At 37.4% G+C, this 24343-nt stretch overlaps 1 protein-coding gene across 3 annotated transcripts in view; it reads right to left on the bottom strand.

Moving 5' to 3' along the window:
* Positions 1 to 19677: 19677 nt before the first annotated feature.
* Positions 19678 to 24343, bottom strand: part of KLF8 (KLF transcription factor 8) — a 300465-nt gene continuing 295799 nt past the window's right edge. For all 3 annotated transcript variants that reach the window (XM_068533160.1, XM_068533158.1, XM_068533159.1), the window contains one exon: positions 19678 to 21820. In XM_068533160.1, the coding sequence (XP_068389261.1) occupies positions 21639 to 21820 (182 nt within the window). In that variant the 3' untranslated portion in view covers positions 19678 to 21638. The remainder of the gene's footprint in view (positions 21821 to 24343) is intronic.

Below are 24343 nucleotides of genomic sequence, written 5' to 3'. Positions count from 1 at the left end.
TTTTTTTAAATTATTGATTCAATTTCATTACTTGTAATTCTTTTGTTCATATTTTCTATTTCTTCTTGATTCATTCTTGGGAGAGTGTACATTTCCAGGAATTTATCCATTTTTCTTAGGTTGACCATACTATTGGCATATACTTTTTCTTAGTAATTGCTTATGATCATTTGTATTTCTGTTGGGTTGGTTGTACCTTATCCTTTTTCATTTGTGATTTTATTTATATGTATCTTCTTTTATTTTCTTGATGAATCTGACTAAAATTTATGAATTTGTTTATCTTTTCAGATAAACAGCTCTTAGTTTTGCAGATATTTTCTATATTTTTTTAGTCCCTCTTTTATTTATTGCTGCTTTGGTATTTATTATCTCTTTCCTTCTACCAATTTTGGGTTTTGTTTGTTCTTTTTCTAGTTTCTTTAAGCATAATGTTATGTTGTTCTTTCGGGTACATTTTTGTTTGCTGAAGTAGAATTGTATCACTATAAACGTCTTAGAATTGCCTTAGTTATGTCCCGCAGATTTTTAATTGTTGTAGTTCCATTTTTATGTGTCTCCATATAATTTTTTCTTTTCTCTTCCATTTCTTCAGTGACCTGTTGGTTGTTTAGTAGCATATTGTTCAGCTTTTCTGTGTTTGTGTTTCTGCAGTTTTTTTCTTATAGTTGATTTCTAGTCTCATATCATTGTGGTTGGAAAAGGTGTTTGATATGATTTCAATCTTATTAGCTTTGAGACTTATTTTGTGTCCTAACATGTGATCCTGGAGAGTGTTCCATGTGCACTTGAAAAGAATATGGATTTTTCTGCTTTTGGATGAACTGTTCTATATATATATAAAGTCCATCTGGTCTAATGTGTCATTTTAAGGCCAGTTTTTCCTTATTGATTTTCTGTCTGGATGATCTGTCCAGATAAAATTGGGGTGTTAAAATTCTCCACTATTATTGTGTTACTGTCAATTTCTCTATATTTTTATAATTTGATTTATGTATTTAGGTGCTTCATTTTGGGTGCATATATATTTACAATTGTTATATCTTCTTGTTGAATCAATCCCTTGACCATTATTTAATATCCTTCTTTGTCACTTGTTACAGTCTTTGTTGAAGGGTCTATTTTTTCTGATATCAGTATTACTATTCCACCTTTCTTTTTATTTCCATTTGCATGAAATACTTTTCCCATCCCCTCACTTTTAGTCTGTACTTGTCTTCAGATCTGAAGTGAGTCTTTTTTAGACAGCATATATGTAGGTCTTGTTTTGAATCCTTTCTGTCACTCTGTGTTTTTGATCAGAGCATTTAGTCCACTTACTTTTAAAGTAATTATTATCAGGTATGTATTTGTTGCCATTTTAATTGTTTTCATGTTGTTTAGTAGTTCTTTTTGTTCTTTTCTTTTCTTTTTCTCTCTTCCCTTGTGATTTGATGAATACCTTTAGTGTTATGTTTGGATTCCTTTCTCTTTTTTATTTGTGTATAAATTATAAATTTTTTGTTTGTTGTTACCCTGCTGTTTATATATAGTAAATAATATATATATATATATATATATATGATTATTTTAAATTGATGATGTATGAAGTCAAATCCATTCTAACAGCACTGACTTTTTATTCCCACTTTTATGTTTTTGATATTTCATTTTAATTCTTTTTGTTTTGTGTATCCCTTAAATATCCCTTAACTACTTATTGTGGTTATAGATGCTTTTGAGAATCATGTTTTTGTTTATATTTGTTTGTTTGTTTGTTTTTTGCTGTGTCATGTGGCTTCGGGGATCTCAGTTCCCCAACCAGGGATTGAACCTGGGCCCTGGCAGTGAAAGCCTGGAATCCTAACCACTAGGCCACCAGGGAACTCCCTGCTTTTACTACTTTTGTATTTTAACATTCCTCCTAGCTTTATAAGTGGCTGATCTACTAACTTTACTATATATTTACCTGTATCAGTGAGGTTTTTCCTTTTGTAATTTTTATATTTCTACCTGTGATCTTTTCTTTTCCACTTAGAGAAGTCCCTTTAACAATTTTTTTTTATAAAGCCAGTTTAGTGGTGCTGACCTCTTTTAGCTTTTGCTTGTCTGTAACACTCTTTATCTTGCCTTCAAATTTGAATGATAGCCTTGCCATGTAGTGTATTCTTGTTTGTAGGTATTTTCCTTTCATCCTGTCTAATGTATTGTGCCACTCTAATCTGTCCTGTAAATTTTCTGCTGAAAAGTCAGCTGACAGTCTAAATGTTTCCTTGTAACTAGTTGCTTTACCCTTGATGCTTTTAATATTTTGTCTTTATCTTTAAATTTTGCTATTTTAATTACAATGTGTTTTTCTGTGGCCCTCTTTGGGTTGATCGTTTTTGAGACTCTCTGTGCTTCTGGGACTTGGATATTTGTTTCTTTTCCCAGCTTAGGGAAATTTTTAGCTATTATTTCTTCAACTAGGTTTTCTTCCTCTTTCTGTCTTTCTTCTTCTCCTGGGATCCTTATAAAGCAGATGTTTGTTAGTATGTTTGATGTTGTCCCATAGGTCTCTTAAACTTTTCTCATTTTTTTAATCCTTTTTTTTTGGCTGTAAAGCTTGGGTGATTTCCAACACTCAGTCTTCCGGTTTGCTGGTCCATTGCTCTGTAACTTCTAATCTACTGTTGATTTCTTCTAGTGAATTTTAAATTATAGTTATTGTATTCTTCAGCTGTTTTGTTCTTCTTTATATTTTCTAACTCTTTGTTAAACTTCCCCCTGTGCTCATCCATTTTTCTCCCAAGTTCACTGAGCATCTTAATGATCATTATCTTGAACTCTTTATCAGTTAGATTCCTTATCTCCTGTTTTATTAGTTCTTCTTCTGGTGTTTTATCTTACTAACTCACTTGGAACATATTCCTTTGTCATCTCATCTTGCTTAATTTTCTGTGTTTATTTGTATGTATTTGTAGGTCAGTTACATTTCCCAATCTTAGAGAAGTGGCATAATGTAGGAGAGGTCCTATGGGGCCCAGAAGCACATTCTCCGCATGTGACCAGAGCTATATGATCTTGGCATGTCCCCTATGTTGGCTGAGTGGGCCCTTCTGTTGTGGAGGGGCTGACTACTGTGGGCATGCTTGTAGGTGGGGCTGATCCTTGGCACTGTTGGCTGCCAGGCCCTGTCTCTTGTGGAGGCTGCTAGTTGCTGGTGGGAAAGGCTGCATCCTGGCAAGGCTGAATCTGCAGCCTTAGTATTCCTGAGTCTGGTGCTGGCCCACTCATGGGTCAGACCATGTCCTGGCATGGTTCAGTGTGACACATGGGGGTTCCTGGGGCTGGTGCCTGCCCACTAGTGAGTGGGGCCAGGACCTTAAGAGTTCCAGGACTGGTCCTAACCTACTTGTTAGCAGAGTTGGGTCCTGGGGCTGCTAGGTGTGGTGTCCTTTGGGACTTAGGGCTGGTTCTGGCCCACTTGTGGGGATGGCTGGCTCCCAGGAAAGCTGGCTGTGAAGCACAAGTGTTCAGGGGCTGGTGTCTGTCCATTGGTGAGTGGGGCTATATCCTGGCATGGCTGAGTACAGGGCCAGGGTGTTTCAGTGCTGGTGCTGCTCACTAGTGGCCTGGGTCATTGGGCACTTGAGTTGATTTCATGTCTCGGTTATTTTAGTGTTGCTATAAACATGGGCATGCATGTAGCTTTTCAAGTTAGTGTTTTTGTTTTTTTGGATATATACCCAGGAGTAGAATTGCTGGGTTGTATGGTAGTTCAATTTTTAGTTTTCTGAGAAACCTCCATACTGTTTTCCACAATGGTTGCACCAATATACATTCCTACCAAGAGTGCATGAGGGTTCAGTTTTCTCCACTTCCTCTCCAATATTTGTTATTTGTAGACTTTTTGATGATAGTCATTCTGACAGATGTGAGGTGATATCTCTTTGTTTTGATTTGCATTTCTCTACTAATTAGCATTGTTGAGCTTTTTTCAATTATAAAAGAATGCTATTATAAAGGAAATTCTTCTCTGTTGTACACTTGATACTAATATAATATCGTAAATCAGCTTTACTTAAATAAAAGAAGGAAATTCTGCCATTTGCAATAACATGGATGGAACTTGAGGGCACTATGTTAAGTGAAATAAGTCAGACAGAGAAAGACAAATACTCTATTATCTCACTTATATATGGAATCTTTTTTTTAACACTATTTATTTTATTTTTGGCCACTCGGCACAGCTTGTGGGATTTTAGTTTCCCGGCCAGGTACTGAACCCATGCCCTTGTCAGTGAAAGCATGGAGTCCTAAGCACTGTACCACCAGGGAATTCCCCTGGAATGAGAAACCAAACTCACAGAAAAAGAAATCAGATTCATGGTTACCAGTTTACCAGAGTTGGGGCCTAAGGTGTGGGGGAATTGGATGAAGGCAGTCAAAACTAACAAATATCCACTTATAAGATAATACTAGGGATACAATGTACAACATGATGACTGTAGGTAATAGTGCTGTGTGGTATATTTGAAAATGTTTAAGGGAGTTGATCCTAAGAGGTCTCATTATAAGAAAAAATACCATTTTTTTCTTTTATCTATCTATATATGATAATGGATTTAACTAATTTTTTTGGAAATAATTTAACAAAGCATTTAAGTCAACTGCATTATGCTGTATGTCTTAAACTTATACAGTTCTGTATGCCAATTATATCTCAATAAATACAAAGAAGGAAGGAAAGAAAAAATTATAGAAAAGAAGGAAGAATGGAACAAAAGAAGGAAGGAAAGGAAGGATGGAAAGAACAAAGGAAAGAAAGATAGAAAGTTAGGAAGGAATAAAGGAAAGAAAGTTTTTGAGCATACTATAAAAATAAATAAAAGGATAATGAGACCACTATGAACAAGTATATGCCAACAAATTGGACAAATTAGAATAAATGGATAAATCTTGAGAAACATACAACCTACCAATTGTGAATCATGAAAAAGTAGAAAATCTAAACACAGCAATAACAAGTTAAGGATATTGAATCAGTAATCAAAATCTTCCCAGCAAAGAAAAGCGCAGGACCAGATGGCTTCATGGGTAAATTTTACCAATCACCTAAATAAGAATTAATGTCAACTCTTTTCAAACTCTTACAAAAAATAGAAGAGGAAGGAACACTCTCAAACTCATTTTACAAACCCAGCACTACAATGATACCATGGTCATATAAGGATATTACAAGAAAACAAAAATAGAGACCAATATCTCTGGTTAAATTATATGCAAAATTATCAACAAAATACTGGCAAACAAAATTCAGTACCTTATTATAAGGATATTACATTATGAAAAACTGTGCTTTATAGCTGAGATGCAATGATTTGTTCAATATACAAAAATCAACAGATATGATACACCACATTAATAAAATGAAAGACAAAAATATGGTCATCTCAATGAGTGCAGAAAAAGATTTTGACAAAGTACAAGATCCTTTCATGATAAATCCCTCAACAAATTGGGTAGAGAAAGAATATACCTCAAAATCATACAGGCCATATCTGACAAAGCCACAGATAACAGTATACTCAACAGTGAAATGTTGAAAGGTTTCCTCTACGATCAGAAACAAGACAAGGATGCCCACTATCCCTGCTTCTATTCAACATATTACAGGAAGTCCTAGCTAGAGCAAATCAGTCAAGATAAATAAATAATAATTATGTAAATTGGAAAGGAAGAAGTAAAATTGCTGAAGATGATATGATATATAGAATATTCTTAAGATGTAACAAAAAACTGTTGGAACTAATTAATGAATTCAATACAGTTGCAGTATATGAAATCAACATGCAGAAATCAATTGTGTTTCTGTACATTAACAGTGAAATAGCTGAAAAAGAAATTTAAACATCTATTTACAATAGCACTGAAAATAAGAAAATATTTGGGAATAAATTTAACAAAGGAAGTGAAAGATCTGTACAAAGACAACTACAAGATTTTGATGAAATACATTGAAGAAAACACAAACGTATAGAAAGTTATTCTGTGTACATGGATCAGAATAATTAATATTGTTAAACTGTACCACCTGAAGCCATCTATAGAATCTATGTAATCTCTATCAAAATTCCAATGCCATTTTTCACAGAAACAGAAAAAATAATCCTACAATGTGAATAGCAAAAACAAACAAAAATCCAATTAAACGTTGGCAGAGGACTTGAGTAGACATTTTCCCAAAGAAACATACAAGTGGCCAACAAGTATGTAAAAATGTGCTCAACATCACTAATCATCTGGGAAATGCAAATCTAACAATGATCACTTCGCACCTCTTAGAGTGGCTATTATCAAGAAATCAAGAGATAACAAATGCTTGTGTGGATGTGGATAAAACACAACCATGGTACACTGTTGGTGGGAATGTAAATTGGTAAATCCTCCTGGAAAACAATACGGAGTTTTCTCTTATTTATTTATTTATTTATTTTTATTTTTATTTTTTTAACATCTTTATTGGAGTATAAATGCTTTACAATGGTGTGTTAGTTTCTGCTTTATAACAAAGTGAATCAGTTATACATATACATATGTTCCCATATCTCTTCCCTCTTGCATCTCCCTCCCTCCCGCCCTCCCAATCCCACCCCTCTAGGTGGTCACAAAGCACCAAGCTGATCTCCCTGTGCTATGCGGCTGCTTCCCACTAGCTATCTATTTTTTTTTTTTTTACACTTTAAATATCTTTTGATTTTATTTGTCAAATATACCTCAATAAAGCTAAAAAACAGTGGGGGAGCTGGACATGTACCTGTTGCCAAACTCCACTGGCATGAACGACCACAGCCCTGCTCCAGGATGGAGATGTGGTCTGTATATACATTTTTTTTTAATTGAAATATAGTTGATTTACAACGTTGTGTTAGTTTCCGGTGTACAGCACAGTGATTCCATATATATATTCTTTTTTTTTTTTTAAACATCTTTATTGAAGTATAATTGCCTTACAATGGTGTGTTAGCTTCTGCTGTATAACAAAGTGAATCAGTTATACATATACAATATGTTCCCATTTCTCTTCCCTCTTGCATCTCCCTCCCTCCCACCCTCCCCATCCCACCCCTCTAGGTGGTCACAAAGCACCGAGCTGATCTCCCTGTGCTATGCGGCTGCTTCCCACTAGTTATCTATTTTACATTTGGTAGTGTATATATGTCCATGACACTCTCTCACCCTGTCACATCTTACCCCTCCCCCTCCCCATATCCTCAAGTCCATTCTCTAGTAGGCCTGTGTCTTTATTCCCGTCTTGCCACTAGGTTCTTCATGAACATTTTTTCCCCCTTAGATTCCATATACATGTGTTAGCATACTGTATTTGTTTTTCTCTTTCTGACTTACTTCACTCTGTATGACAGACTCTAACTCCATCCACCTCATTACAAATACCTCCATTTCAATTCTTTTTGTGGCTGAGTAATATTCCATTGTATATATGTGCCACATCTTCTTTATCCATTCATCTGATGATGGACACTTAGGTTGCTTCCATGGCCTGGCTACTGTAAATAGAGCTGCAATGAACATTTTGGTACATGACTCTTTTTGAATTATGGTTTTCTCAGGGTGTATGCCCAGTAGTGGGATTGCTGGGTCGTTTGGCAGCTCTATTTTAGTTTTTTAAGGAACCTCCATACTGTTCTCCATAGTGGCTGTATCAATTTACATTCCCACCAACAGTGCAAGAGTGTTCCCTTTTCTCCACACCCTCTCCAGCATTTATTGTTTCTAGATTTTTAAATGATGGCCATTCTGACTGCTGTGAGATGATATCTCATTGTAGTTTTGATTCGCATTTCTCTCATGATTAATGATGTTGAGCATACTTTCATGTGTTTGTTGGCAATCTGTATATCTTCTTTGGAGAAATGTCTATTTAGGTCTTCTGCCTATTTTTGGATTGGGTGGTTTGTTTTTTGTTATTGAGCTGCATGAGCTGCTTGTAAATTTTGAAGTTTAATCCTTTCTCAGCTGCTTCATTTGCAAATATTTTCTCCCATTCTGAGAGTTGTCTTTTGGTCTTCTTTATGGTTTCCTTGGCTTTGCCAAAGCTTTTAAGTTTCATTAAGTCCCATTTGTGTATTTTTGTTTTTATTTCAATTTCTCAAGGAGCTGGGTCAAAAAGGATCTTTCTGTGATTAATGTCATAGAGTGTTCTGCCTATGTTTTCCTCTAAGAGTTTGACAGTGTCTGGCCTTACATTTAGGTCTTTAATCCATTTTGAGTTTATTTTTCTGTATGGTGTTAGGGAGTGTTCTAATTTCATACTTTTACATGTAGCTGTCCACTTTTCCCAGCACCACTTATTGAAGAGGCTGTCTTTTCTCCACTGTATATACTTGCCTCCTTTATCAAAGATAAGGTGACCATATGTGAGTGGGTTTATCTCTGGGCTTTCTATCCTGTTCTGTTGATCTATGTTTATGTTTTTGTGCCACTACCATACTGTCTTGATTACTGTAGCTTTGTAGTATAGTCTGCAGTCACGGAGCCTGATTCCTCCAGCTCCATTTTTCGTTTTCAAGATTGCTTTGGCTATTCGGGGTCTTCTGTGTTTCCATACAAATTGTGAAAGATTTTGTTCTAATTCTCTGAAAAATGCCAGTGGTATTTTGATAGGAATTGCATTGAATCTGTAGATTGCTTTGGCTAGTAGAGTCATTTTCACAGTGTTGATTTTTCCAATCCAAGAACATGGCATATCTCTCCATCTATTTGTAGCATCTTTAATTTCTTTCATCAGTCTATTATAATTTTCTGCATAAAGGTCTTTTGTCTCCTTAGGTAGGTTTATTCCTAGATATTTTCTTCCTTTTGTTGCAATGATAAATGGGAGTGTTTTCTTAATTTCACTTTCAGATTTTTCATCATTAGTGTATACGAATGCAAGAGATTGCTGTGCATTAATTTTGTATCCTGCTACTTTACCAAATTCATTGATTAGCGCTAGTAGTTTTCTGGTAGCAGCTTTATGATTCTCTATGTGTAGTATCATGTCATCTGAAAACAGTGACAGATTTACTTCTTCTTTTCCGATTTGGATTCCTTTTTATTTCTTTTTCTTATCTGATTACTGTGGCTAAAACTATCAAAACAGTGTTGAATAATAGTGGTGAGAGTGGGCAACCTTGTGTTTTTCCTGATCTCAGTGGAAATGGTTTCAATTTTTCACCATTTAGTATGATATTGACTGTGGGTTTGTCATATATGGCCTTTACTATGTTGAGAAAAGTTTCCTCTATGCTTACTTTCTGAAGGGCTTTTATCATAAATGGGTGTTGAATTTTGTCGAAAGCTTTCTCTGCATCTCTTGAGATGATTGTATGGTTTTTCTCCTTCAATTTGTTAATATGGTGTATCACGTTGATTGATTTGCATATATTGAAGAATCCTTGCATTCCTGGAATAAACCCCCTTGATCATGGTGTATGATCCTTTTAATGTGCTGTTGGATTCTGTTTGCTAGTATTTTCTTGAGGATTTTTGCATCTATGTTCATCAGTGATACTGGCCTGTAGTTTTCTTTCTTTGTGACATCTTTGTCTGGTTTTGGTATCACGGTGATGGTGGCCTTGTAGAATGAGTTGGGGAGTGTTCCTCCCTCTGCAATATTGTGGAAGAGTTTGAGACGGATAGGTGTTAGCTGTTCTCTAAATGTTTGATAGAATTCGCCTGTGAAGCCATCTGGTCTTGGGCTTTTGTTTGTTGGAAGATTTTTAATCACAGTTTCAATTTCAGTGCTTGTGATTGGCTTGTTCATATTTTCTATTTCTTCCTGGTTCAGTCTCGGCAGGTTGTGCATTTCTAAGAATCTGTCCATTTCTTCCAGGTTGTCCATTTTATTGGCATAGAGTTGCTTATAGTAATTTTTCATGATCGTTTGTATTTCTGCTGTGTCAGTGGTTACTTCTCCTTTTTCACTTCTAATTCTATTGATTTGAGTCTTCTCCCTTTTTCTCTTGATGAGTCTGGCTAATGGTTTATCAATTTTGTTTATCTTCTCGAAGAACCAGCTTTTAGTTTCATTGATTTTTGCTATTGTTTCCTTCATTTCTTTTTCATTTATTTCTGATCTGATCTTTATGATTTATTTCCTTCTGCTAGCTTTGGGGTTTTTTTTTGCTCTTCTTTCTCTAATTCCTTTAGGTGCAAGATTAGGTTGTGTATTCGAGATGTTTCCTGTTTCTTGATGTAGGCTTGCATTGCTATAAACTTCCCTCTTAGAACTGCTTTGGCTGCATCCCATAGGTTTTGGGTCATCGTGTCTACATTGTCATTTGTTTCTATGTATTTTTTGATTTCCCCTTTGATTTCTTCAGTGATCACTTCGTTATTAAGTAGTGTATTGTGTACCCTCCATTTGTTTGTATTTTTTACAGCTCTTTTCCTGTAATTGATATCTATTGTCATAGCATTGTGGTTGGAAAAGGTACTTCATACGACTTCAATTTTCTTAAATTTACCAAGGCTTGATTTGTGACCCAAGATATGATCTATCCTGGATAATGTTCCATGAGCACTTGAGAAAAAGTGTATTCTGTTTTTTTGGGGTGGAATGTCCTATAAATATCAATTAAGTCCATCTTGTTTAATGTATCATTTAAAGCTTGTGTTTCCTTATTTATTTTCATTTTGGATGATCTGTCCATTGGTGAAAGTGGGGTGATAAAGTCCCCTACTATGATTGTGTTACTGTCAATTTCCCCTTTTATGGCTGTTAGTATTTGCCTTTTGTATTGAGGTGCTCTTATGTTGGGTGCATAAATATTTACAGTTGTTATATCTTCTTCTTGGATCAATCCCTTGATCATTATATAGTGTCCCTCTTTGTTTCTTATAATAGTCTTTATTTTAAAGTCTATTTTTTCTGATATGAGAATTGCTACTCCAGCTTTCTATTGATTTCCATTTGCATGGAATATCTTTTTCCATCCCCTCACTTCCAGTCTGTATGCGTCCCTTGGTCTGAAGTGGGTCTCTTGTAGGCAGCATTTATATGGGTCTTGTTTTTGTATCCGTTCAGCCAGTCTGTGTCTTTTCGTGGGAGCATTTAATCCATTTACATTGAAGGTAATTATCGACATGTATGTTCCTATTCCCATTTTCTTAAATGTTTTGGGTTTGTTATTGTAGGTGTTTTCCTTCTGTTGTGTTTCTTGCCTAGAGAAGTTCCATTAGCATTTGTTGTAAGGCTGGTTTTGTGGTGCTGAACTCTCTCAGCTTTTGCTTGTCTGTAAGGTTTTAATTTCTCCATCACATCTGAATGAGATCCTTGCTGGGTAGAATAATCTTGGTTGTAGTTTTTTTTCCTTCATCACTTTAAATATGTTCTGCCCCTCCCTTCTGGCTTGCAGAGTTTTTGCTGAATGATCAGCTGGTAACCTTCTGGGGATTCCTTTGTGTTTTATTTGTTGTTTTTTCCTTGCTGCTTTTAATATGTTTTCTTTATATTTAATTTTTGATAGTTTGATTAATATGTGTCTTGGCATGTTTGTCCTTGGATTTTTCCTGTATGGGACTCTCTGTGCTTCCTGGACTTTATCAACTATTTCCTTTCCCATATTAGGGAAGTTTTCAACTATAATCTCTTCAAATATTTTCTCAGTCCCTTTCTTTTTCTCTTCTTCTTCTGAGACCCCTATAATTCGAATGTTGGTGCGTTTAATGTTGTCCCAGAGTTCCCTGAGACTGTCCTCAGTTCTTTTCATTCTTTTTTCTTTATTGTGCTCTGCTGTAGTTATTTCCACTATTTTATTTTCCAGGTCCCTTATCCATTATTCTGCCTCAGTAATTCTGCTATTGATCCCTTCTAGAGTATTTTTAGTTTCATTTATGGTGTTTTTCATCGTTGCTTGGTTCCTCTTTAGTTCTTCTAGGTCCTTGTTAAATGTTTCTTGCATTTTTTCTATTCTATTTCCAAGATTTTGGATCATCTTTACTATCATTATTCTGAATTCTTTTTCTGGTAGACTGCCTATTTCCTCTTCATTTGTTAAGTCTGTTGTGTTTTTACCTTGCTCCTTCATCTGCTGTGTGTTTTTCTGTCTTCTCATGTTGCTTAACTTACTGTGTTTGGGGTCTCCTTTTTGCAGGCTGCAGGTTCGTAGTTCTTGTTGTTTTTGGCATCTGTCTCCAGTGGCTAAGGTTGGTTCAGTGGGTTGTGCAGGCTTCCTGGTGGAGGGGACTAGTGCCTGTGTTCTGGTGGATGAGGCTGGATCTTGTCTTTCTGATGGGCCAGTCGACATCTGGTGGTGTGTTTTGGGGTGTCTGTGGCCCTATTATGATTTTAGGCAGCCTCTCTGCTAATGGATGGGGCTGTGTTCCTGTCTTGCTAGTTGTTTTGCATAGGGTGTCCAGCACTGTAGCTTGCTGGTCGTTGAGTGAAGCTTGGTCTTGGTGTTGAGATGGAGATCTCTGGGAGATTTTTGCCATTTGGTATTACTTGGTGCTGGGAGGTCTCTTGTGGACCAGTTTCCTGAAGTTGGCTCTCCCACCTCAGAGGCACAGCCCTGATGCTTGGCTGGAGCACCAAGAGTCTTTCCTCCGCACGGCTCAGAAGAAAAGGTAGAAAAAATAGAAAGAAACAAAGAAAGAGGATAAAATAAAATAAAGTAAGATAAAATTAAATAAAGCTATTAAATTAAAAAATAATTATTAAGAAAAAAAATTTTAAGTAGAAAAAACAAACAAGCAAACAAAACCGACGGACAGAACCCTAGGGGAAATGGTGAAAGCAAAGCTATACAGGCAAAATCTCACACAGAAACATATACATACACACTCACAAAAAGAGGAAAAGGGGAAACAAATAATATATCTTGCTCACAACGTCCACTTCTTCAATTTGGGTTGATTCATTGTCTATTCAGGTATTCCACAGATGAAGGTACATCAAGTTGTTTGTGGAGATTTAATCCACTGCTTCTGAGGCTGCTGGGAGAAATTTCCCTTTCTCTTCTTGTTCGTACAGCTCCCGGATTTCAGCTTTGGTTTTGGACCCGCCTCTGAGTGTAGGTCGCCTGAGGGTGTCTGTTCTTTGCTCACACAGGACGGGGTTAAAGGAGCAGCTGCTTGGGGGGCTCTGGCTCACTCAGGCCGGGGGGAGGGAAGGGTACGGATGCGGGGTGAGTCTGTGGCAGCAGAGGCCAGCATGGCATTGCAGCAGCCTGAGGAGCGCCATGCATTCTCCCGGGGAAGTTTTCCCTGGATCACGGGACCCTGGCAGTGGCGGGCTGCACAGGCTCCCGGGAGGGGAGGTGTGGATAGTGACCTGTGTTTGCACACAGGGTTGTTGGTGGCGGCAGCATTAGCCTTAGCGTTTCATGCCCATCTCTGTGTTCCGCACTGATAGACGAGGCTCGCGCCCTTCTCTGGAGCTCGTTTAGGCGGTGCTCTGAATTCCCTCTCCTTGCGCACCAGGAAACAAAGAGGCAAGAAAAAGTCTCTTGCCTGTTCGGCAGCTCCAGACCTTTTCCTGGACTCCCTCCCGGCTAGCTGTGGTGCACCAACCCTTCAGGCTGTGTTCACGCCGCCAACCCCAGTCCTCTCCCTGCAATCCTACCGAAGCCCAAGTCTCACCTCCCAGACCCCGCCCACCCCGGTGGGTGAACAGACAATCCTCTCGGGCTGGTGAGTGCTCGTTGGCACCACTCCTCTGTGCGTGAATCTCTCTGCTTTGCCTTCTGCACCCCTGTTGCTGTGCTCTCCTCCGTGGCCCCGAAGCTTACCCCCTCTGCCCCTTGCAGTCTCCACCCGTGAAGGGGCTTTCTAGTGTGTGGAAACCTTTCCTCTTTCACAGCTCCCTCCCACTTGTGCAGGTCCCATCCCTACTCTTTTGTCTCTGTTATTTCTTTTTTCTTTTGCCCTACCCAGGTACGTGGGGAGTTTCTTGCCTTTGGGCAAGTCTGACGTCTTCTGCCAGTGTTCAGTGGGTGTTCTATAGGAGCAGTTCCAGGTGTAGATGTATTTCTGATGTATCTGTGGGGAGGAAGGTGATCTCCGCGTCTTACTCTTCCGCCATCTTCTCCCCTTCGCTATACACTATTTTAAAGATTATTTTCCCATATAAGTCATTACGGACTATTGAGAAGAGTTCCCTGTGCTATACAGTAGGTCCTTATTAGTTATCTATTTTATATATAGTAGTGTGTATATATGTCAATCCCAATCTCCCAATTTATCCCTCTCCCTTTTTCCCCCCTGGTAACCATAAGTTTGTTTTCTACATATGTGACTCTATTTCTGTTTATAAATAAGTTCATTTGTACCATTTTTTTTAGATTCCACATTTAAGTGATATCATATTTGTTTTTCTCTGTCTAACTTACTTCACTCAGTATGACCATCTCTAGGTCCATTCATATTGCTGCAAATGACATTATTTTGTTCTTTTTAAATTGAATTTCCGTGATTAGTAGTGAGGTCGAACATCTTTTTATAGGTTTATTGGCTATATAAAATCCATCTGTGAATTGTTAATTTTTTATTCATGTTGCATTTTTAAATTATTTGTATGATTTTTTATATGTTCTAGACAAAAATCTTGTGTTATATGTGGCTGCCTTAACTTTTTATGTTATCTTTTACTGTTTAAATGTTTGTAATTTTCAGTAATATGGAACATATATCATTATGAGACTTAAGACATTACTGTGTTTTCTTTTCATGCTGGTATCCCCTCTTAAGGAGTGAATTTCTTGAGAGCAGCTGTGTTTTATTCATCTCCATAAAAACCAGCAAAAAGCCTGGATTATTGGTAGCTTTTCAGTCAATATATTTGTAGCATCGAGTTGATGATGCTTTTACCCCAAAGGGATGACAATGACTCTCAGAATAAATAAATGAGTAAAAAGAATTTGGGGGAAACTTAGAAAGCTTGAGATTCCTTGTTTTATATAATTTGTAGTAATAATCCCTTTCTGTCATCTCCAAGAACAGTTACTCTTCAATCTGTTCTTCTAGCTCTTGGTCTTAATCTCTCACAGGATTTCCTCCCTTTTACCTTTTCCCCCAGCATCTCTCTGAGAGATGAAGTTTCCCAAAGCAGAATCAGCTTCCCAGATCCCCACCCAGGGGTGGTATTTGTACTGAGGTATCTTTGAAGTTTAAAGCTGTCCCAATACCCTACTCTCCTGAATTCCTTCTTAGGAAAAAACAAACAAGATGGTGAAGGGAACAGGGATGGGCAGGGAAACCTTACCAGCTGAGCCTGTATCACACAGGGTGATTTTCTGTAAGAAATATGCAAAAGGAGCACAGTCTCCATGCAGTCCCATTCAGGGACATGCTGAGTAGATTCCCAAGAATGGGGAGGGCCTCATGTACTTAGAGAAATTATTGTGTTTAAGTCCAGCTTCCTTTCTTGCCCCATGCTACTATAAAGTAGTTTCACCAAAACTTTACCCAGTTAAGGGAAAGAAAACGAAAATGATTTACTGGTGCCATGCAATGTTGTGGAAACGTAAATGAAGACAAATTCAAGATAACAACCATGGATTCTGAAGTTTAAAATATTTTTTATTAATAAAAAGTACAATAATCAAACTTAATAAGATTGCTTATTTCCCAAACATACACCCTGCCTGGATGCCACAGAGGAAAAGTCCCATTGAGCGAGAACATAGTAATCTCTAAGTGACCATGCTAACTGAGGCAGTTTTTGAGTATCTCCAGGGACCTAACAGACTTGAATATGAGAGATTGCTCACAATCTTAGTCTCACAGCCATGTCGCTGGAGCAAGAACTAGTATAAAATAGAGAAAAAACAGGGTGCTGCTCTAAAGTACTGAAATAAGAAGGCAGAGACATGAGTTATAAATACTAAAGCTTAATATACTGTTCTATAACTTCTTTAAACAAACAATGACCAAAAACAATCAATCATTTCACTGCAGGCTCCTTTCCCCAACACAAAAATGTACAGTCAATTTCTGGCACTGTTTTCCCACTGTGTCCTCCTGTCAAAAAACAAGGATGGACACCACTAGGGATTCTCTTCGTCTTTTTATTCAGAAATACAATGAAAACAGCACTGCATACAACATAGTTATAATGTCCAAAACAACTACTTATACTGATCCTGGGAAACATCTACTGGAAAGGAAGGAGAGTTTCTTAATAAACAAAATAGTGTCTCTCCCCCTGTCCCCAACCCACCACCAGAAAACGAAATGGGAGGTAAAACCAGTATTTGAGAATCAAAGAAATATCTTGTCACTAGTATAAGTTCTATTCTCTTCCATCCCACTCCCACCCCAACCACCCCACCCCACTTCCCTTCTACCTATACTGTTCAGAATATAATAAGTGTGGAAAGACAAAATGTAACTGGTGGAGCTGGACTGGGCAAAGTTTGAAGGGCTGTGGGAGATTGCCTCTGTGCTTCTGACAGGGTGACATGTAATGTGGTCCAGGCAGAGTGAGGAAAGGGGAAGAATACAGCTTTTACAGCAATGGATTTTGTCTACTTATTCCTTTAGACCCTAATATGCTTTGAGTATAGAAACAGATGAGAATCCTATAGTTAGCAATGAAGAGAATGTAGGGAAAGTGAGAGGAAGAGATAATATTGCTTCCAGTGACCACTCTTCAATTATCCTTGTTACTTACGCAAATTTAGCTCTTTATCATCCAGGAAGCCTAATCCTCTCCTTTTTCTAGGGTAAATTTAGAGTACTATAATTATCATCATAATGGTAATCATAATACTTTGTTGTTCATTTAAGGATCACTTGTCATTTTTGCCAACATCCATTAATGAGAATCCTCACAACAATCCTGTGAGGTAGGTATTTGGATCCCCATTTTACAGATGGGTTAACTGAGGCACAGAGAGGTGATGTGACTTGCCTAAGGTCAATAAAGTGAGAGATGGGAAAATATGGAAGAGAGGTAACTTAGGGTGGCAACTCTATTGTCAGAGAGCCATATTTACCAGTGAGAAAAGACAGTGCTAAGTGTTTCTTTAAATTGGGCACACCTACTTTCTTCAGTGTACCTATTTCTATATAGGTATTAACACACTAGGGAGGATCAATAATTTCCTTTGGCTTATTAAAGATTAGATCAATTCCCAATGGTTTTGTTCTTCAGAAAACCTTTTGAGGGCAGGATACACCCCAAGTTCCTGGAACTCAGGTCATAGAAATCTCTAACTCCTGCATTTTGCAGATCACTTTGTTTCAAAGAGCTCTTAGAATACTAAAGCTGTTACTATCATGTACATAAGCACTGTGCTCTAGATGTTCCCACAGGTGTACAGGCTAACAATTCAGATATCACTATACAGGTACTCTGGAGCTGAACAATTAAGTAAGTAGATGGCAACGCGTGGGAGCCAGGTTTCTCACTGTTGGAGTGGAAGGTTAGAGTGAACAAAGACAAAAGGCTAGGATAAGATGATCCATGTGGTAAGGGATTGGAGTTGGAGACATCAGTATGAACTCATGTTTAGCTTAATAAAGATATGGATGATTACCTACAGAAATATTTGTAGATATGTATATATAGATATACATGGGTTAGTGTACACACATATATTTCCTTGCTCTGTCAGCTGAGATGACCTAGAAGCAAAAATACAAGTAGCAACAAGCATACCTAATGCCCAGATCTTCGTTTCTAATACAATTCTCCATTAAAAGAAACCAGGACTCCTTAAAGAAATGGTTGATTACAGGATTCGGCAAAAAATATATACAAGATGAGCTTGCAGCATCTTGTAGTGCTGGAAAATAAAGGTGTGCTAAAAAAAAGATGGGGGTATGTCAAAAGAACATGGAAATCAACTCAAAAGAGTGCCCAATGACCAAAGCTGGAACAATTTGAGTAACAAAATAAATTGCATTGGACTATAACCCAAAGTACAAAATAAATATCCATGAGTCCATACTGATACAAGAAAATGATTGCATAAATAAATGAGGGAGAAAAGACAATTCTACCATGCAGAAATCCAAATAATTTATGTAGATACTCACCCTCAAGCATGTAGTGCATAGCTAACCACTCAAGTGTGGGCTGCACATAGTGATTTCCTTCCAAAGATTACAGTATGGAAGGTGGGGCGGAGTACAGAGGAGAAATCTGACAAACACTATCTCAGCCAGGTGATCAAGATTAACATCAAGGTTATACGTCATGTTAATATGATGTGATGAAAATGGCAGTTCACCTCTGTGGTCTTCCTCCCCCAAACCCATAAGCTCAGTTTAATCATGAGAAAAACATCAGACAGATATTAATTGAGGGACCCCTCGAAACTGCCAAGGTCATAGGAAACAAGGAAAGTCTGAGAAATTGTCACAACCAAGAGAAGCTTAAGGAGATATGACTACTAAATGTGATGTGGTATCCTGAACAGGATGCTGGAAAAGAAAAAGGATATTAGGTAAAAACTAAGAAAATCTGAATAAAGTTTGGACTTTAATTAATAATAATGTATAATTACTTCATTATTTGCAACAAATGTACATCTAATGAAAGATGTTAGTAATAGGGAAAACTGGGTTTGAGATATAGGGAAACTCTCTGTACTATCTTCAGAATTTTTCTGTAAATCTAAAACTGTTTTAAAATAAAAACGTTATTTAAAAAGAATTTAAGAATTTATTCTCACAAACCTTTCTGTCTTGCCCATAATGCACTCCACCTAATGTACTCAGCAGTTCATATTCTTCATAGTTTTCCCTGAATTTTCCAATCATAATTATCAATAGTAATGTTCAATTGCCAATCATCTACAAATGGAGGAATTCCACTGCAATAAATTCCAAGGTATTATTCAACGCTATCAATCAAGGCCATTTTCCGTGCCCTAGGCAACTGACCACATAATGGTGGTTTGCTGGTGTGAGCACAGTAAATTCAGTTCATTCCAAATGCTACCTAAGAGAGACAGTTCTTTTCCATCTCACTGTCTATTTAGCAAAGTTCTACTTGCTTTTGGTGTGGTACAGTATTATACTGTATTCGAGTACCTGTACTCCATGAAATACTCTTAATGAATGTTGATATATTTCTTAAAGAATATGGAAATAATTTGTAAAGATTTTATCATTATTTGCAGGGAAGAAGGCAATGAAAATAAGATTAGAATTGTTTCCTGACCATAGACAATTAATAAAGCATTAACAAAGTCCCTCATTACTTTGCAGGAAAAAATTTGAATAAAGGCTTAGAGATGTCAGGGATACCACTATTTGGAATCCTAATTTGATTATCCTAGTTAGTACAACACTATGTTTTATAGTCTTTATTTATAAATAGATCATATGCTCCAATGCAAAAGATCCTGATGGGCACAGGTCAGTTATGAACTCTGGAAAAAGAGTCTCAAATCCAAACTCTGGAGAAAATGGGTAAGCCCTTAGACTCTACTGTGAAATACCATATCAACTACTCAATTACAAGCTTAACTTATGTATGATGGTAATTCACCTTTAGCAAACTGTCTTACACCTGCATAGAAGTCCCCTTTAACAGATTGGCCCTAGATATTTCCTAGTGCTTTAACAATTAGTCTACAGTGTGGAACTTGCACACCAAAAGTCAGGGTAAAACCTATATCAAAATAACAAGACTAAAATAGTAAAAATCTACATATCATTTTGAAAAATACAGGTAGTCCTTAAATTTATGAGGGTTTATGGTCTGAAAAGACACTGTAACTTGAAATGAGGTAAATCAAACCTGAGATATTATAGAAAGTGTTAGAATAGAAAAATGGTGTTCCTAATGTTATATATCAACGACCACAAGCACATTTTACTTACCATTTAGTCAACTGTAAATGATTTTGTGAGTGGTCTAAAGTTTTCTGAAGCATAACATATAAACTTGGACAAATACTGCAACCAATCATGTAAATTTTTCTTTAATTTGGTTTAATAATGTGATCCCTGGGAGAATGGGTGTGCAGGTCTGTAAGGCCTCAAGGAAACATCTGGGGAAGGAATCTGACCCGCATTTGTCTCATCTGTAAAATATTAATGATGGGTAAGACTAGGTAGTTAATAGTATCCCTTCTTGGTGCTAGAATTCTATGATTTAGTCAGACTAGGTGGCCTTGGGATGTAATAACCTGAAGTATCCAAGAGAGACTGGTTGAATATCTGCCAAGGAAAAGGGGTACCATATGAAGACAACCTTTTCCAGGAGAGAGGCTGTGTCCACAATTAAGTGATGCAAACCTCCCCTCCCTGACCCCAGGAGAGGAAATATGCCATGTGGAGGTAGATCTGAGGTCCGGGGCCTGGAACAGAGGGTTTTATGTCCCAGAGACTATTATAAAACAGTCTGATTGGGTAACCAAATGTGTATATTATGCAACATGTTTTAATGGCTAAAATAAATGGCTTAGATGTTCATAGCAGTTGCAGAATGTCGAATTGCTTTCTGTTTGTCAGTTTTCACTAAAAGCCTCTTATAGTTCCATTTGAAACATAGGAATGCATGCTAATAATGCCGTGGACTTAACACATTTTTTTCTTCCAACCCCTCATCTCTGTATAACATGGCCCCAGTGTGTCATTTCTCATCATGCAATATGCGCATAACAGTTGCTTTATGTAAACAGAAGAATAAACAGTACAGTGTAGCCCCTCAAGACACTGTCTCAACAGATTGCCATTTGAATGAGACTTGTGATTAGAGCACTCTTGATATCCTATCCAAAAAATGTCTTCCTCTATTTGTTTCCAGGATCATCCTGGGTCTACTTGTTCCTGCCACTGCCCAACTTACTCTCCTGGAACACTTTTTACCCTACTGGCATGTCAATGTGTGCTTTGAATTTTTGTCCAAATTTAACAAAACAAAGAATGTAATTGTGAAGCAAAATCTTTAATCCTGAAGGAGGAGGAGGAAGAAGAGGAGGAAAAGGAGAAGGACAAAAAGATCCGTTCATTCCCTTTGATGGACTAAAGAAGCAAGAAGCACCAGCACTGTCTGAAAACCAAACTGTAAGAACAAATAGGATTGGCTTTACAAAACCTTTGAGTTTGGTATGGGACTCAGCTTATTCACTGAGAATGTGCCCTATACTCAGGACCCAAATCCCTGTAAAACTTACCAGCCAACTACAATGTTATGCCCTCTTCTGTCTAGGAACTTGAAAAAAGTCAATTTAGGACACTACCAACCACTTTGATGTACTGATTCAGAAATATGGGTAAGAATTCTATAAAAGAAGAGGAGAATAAGAACAAAAAGCAGCGTATGTTTGTTCACAGCCTTGAATTTGATTCCTGTTTTCTTATTGTAGGAAAAATGTCCTATCTCATAACAGGGACGGGAGGGGGGCAACCATGGGTGCCGCACTGGAATTCAACCCATGCAGAGGTTGAAAAAACTGGGGACTAGTCAGTGGAGAAATGAAGGTGGAATATAAAGAGTCCCCATGGAAGATCAGCTATCTTTTCCTCCAGTTTCGTCAGCCTGGCTCAGTGAACTGTTCCAATCCCATCCCAGAGGCAAGCTGAGTCAAAGAGGAAAAGATGGTCATGACCCCATTGCGCGCACGCGCGCGCGCACACACACACACACACACACACACACACACACACACACAAGAAAGAGACCAGTGCAGCTCTTCTAGTGCAGTCTGTGCCGCTCACATGGTGTCATGGCGCCGGCGGTGCAGAGACAGGTGGTCAGAGCGAGAAAAGCTACGATTGCAGTCTGTGCACCGGAAAGGCTTGATGCCTGTGTGCTTGCGGAAATGGCGGGTTAGCTCATCCGAGCGAGCAAATTTCCAGGAGCAGCCATCCCAGGTGCATTTATAAGGCTTCTCTCCTAAAAAAGGGAATATGACAAAACAAAGGGAGTCAGATAAGAGACGTTTGGATTCCAAAAAGATAACAGAGTACATAACCTTTTATAACGTCAAAAAATTAAGCAATCACTTTAAAGACATGTTCTCTTTCACCTTTACTGAAGTCCCAAAGAGAAGCCACGATGGTTGAATGGAAAACACATAGGCTGTGCCTCAAACAGGCCTTTGCTTGAATCCTGGCTCTAGTACATAGTAGTTGTGTGACCTTAAATAAGTCACTTCTCCCTGGCTGGATCTCTGTTTTTTCATCTCTAAAGAGGGATAAAAATATCTCACAAGGTTGTATGAAACATTTTATCCTTTAAACACAGCCAGTAAATGATAAAACTGGGATCAAAACCCAAATCTTTGACATTTTCCACTATACCACACGGTAGTAACTGTATTTTCTCCTCTAATAGCTCCAAAAAAAGAATAGTCTAAAACAGAGCCATACACACAGGAAGAATGTGTGGTTCACTGGAATGGGTCTTCAGTTAAGACTACAGGCCTTTTTCTGTGAAAGATCAGAAACTCAATGGCATGAAATGGGGTGAGGAGAAGTGTCAAGTCAAACTTTTTGAAATAGTTACATGCTTGCTCAGTATCCCCAGGTTGCACCTAGGTTATATATGGAATATGTATGCTTTGGGTAGAAAACTATATGAAAAAAAAAGTAATATAAAAAACATTAACACAGTATAACCCCATAATGGTGTATATGCCACATAACACATATTTATATACTCAGAATAAAGGCAATATCAACACACTTAAATGTAAATTATGAGAGAAATTATTAACAGTGAGTGAATATCCGGAAAGTGAGGATGAGAATGAGAAGAGAAGATGAGAATGAGGTGAGAAGAGGACTTTCTCTTTTTACTTTTCACTTTTCTGTATTGTTGGAATATTTTAAAAATCATGTAGCTGTATCTTATAATAAAAATTTAAAAGTAAAAAGGTAAGAAGCTATGAGCAAAAAATAAATATTAACTATGGTTAAGTTAAGGTTATGGGGTTAGGGTAACGATTGTTTTCTTTTTAATGTGTTCCTCTATTTCCCATCTTCTACGATGAGCATGTATAATCTTATAATCATAAATAAGAGATAATGAAGGTATTGGGTTGGCCAAAAAGTTCGCTCGGGTTTTTCTGTAACATCTTACGGAAAAACTCGAATGAACGTTTTGGCCAACCTGTACAAAATGCATTGGTATTTTAATGATCTTTCTTACTCTGGCTCTTTCTCCTCTTCTCCTTATAAATACTCCAGAGCATTTTATTTTATGTTGTTCTAAATTCTGGTGGCAATCTGGTTTGCATATGCTGTTTTTCAACTTACTGCTCAACACTTATCAATCCTCCTAAGTGCTTACTAGTTAACTGTACAGCTTTCAAACAATGGGCAACAGAATGGAATTCACTCTGACTCACAGTTGTGGACAATACCAAGGCAACTATTTTGAGGATTAAAGATGCCAATTACTAATCATTTCAATATACAGAAATTGCTGCATTAGCTGCTAAGAAGAATGAGATAGAGTTGGATGTAGTGAGAACAAAAGATGGCCAATGAAATGTTATAAAATGAAAAGAAAAAGCTACTGAATGGCTATGCGCCACACACATACACACACACAGAGTAGGATCCCATTTATGTTTCCTAAACTTCTCTACCTCTGTGTCTCTGTGTCTGTCTCTCTGTTTCTCTCTCTCTCACTCTCACACACACACACAACCCCCAAACAAAGAAAAAAGATCTGGAAGACTACACAGCAAATTACCAGTGGAAAGGAGAATGAGACTGTAGATGGTGTTTAGTGTGTAAATGGGATTTTTCAGTTTGGTCTATATAATTATATTCCATCTCCACACCTCCAAACACTGCTATACATTTTGTTGCAATCTCTCAAGAATTTCTCCTACTTCTATCTTCTCTACAATCAAATGAAGAAAATTTGACTTGTAAAGCAGTGACACCCTGTGGTGACAAGAGCTCATTGTTAGAATACACAGATTACAGAATTCAACAAGGAGACCAATTTTTCCTATTGCAAAAGCTGTTACCTTTTATTATCATTGAACAGGCTCCTGTTTGTGCTAATGCACTTCATGTGGCAGAACTCAACTCATGACCTTCATCAATACATCATCGATATTGAAGAACAAAACATACATAGGGAAAATAATTAATAATATAAAATGTACATATCAGTTATGTGACAAAGTATGATATAAGTTCCAAGGCTTAATAATCTGTGGGCTAGTGTGAAGGCATTAAGCTTGAAACATGGGTAGGTTTGATGGGTAGAACAGTAGGTGAAAAGCAACCCAGTCAGTTGGGGGTATGGGCTGGTAGGAAGTACCATAAATGATGCATGGGCTCAGCCATCCTGAATTCTGTAAAAATCTTTACAGAAATTCCATGAGATGGTCCCTATTACAAAGGCCAGAGTAAAGAATTTGGATTTTAGCATGAAATTTAGTGACATACCAAAAAG

Source organism: Eschrichtius robustus, chromosome X (assembly GCF_028021215.1).
Source record: "Eschrichtius robustus isolate mEscRob2 chromosome X, mEscRob2.pri, whole genome shotgun sequence".
Classification (NCBI taxonomy): domain Eukaryota; kingdom Metazoa; phylum Chordata; class Mammalia; order Artiodactyla; family Eschrichtiidae; genus Eschrichtius; species Eschrichtius robustus.
This window is presented reverse-complemented; position numbering and strand designations above follow the sequence as displayed.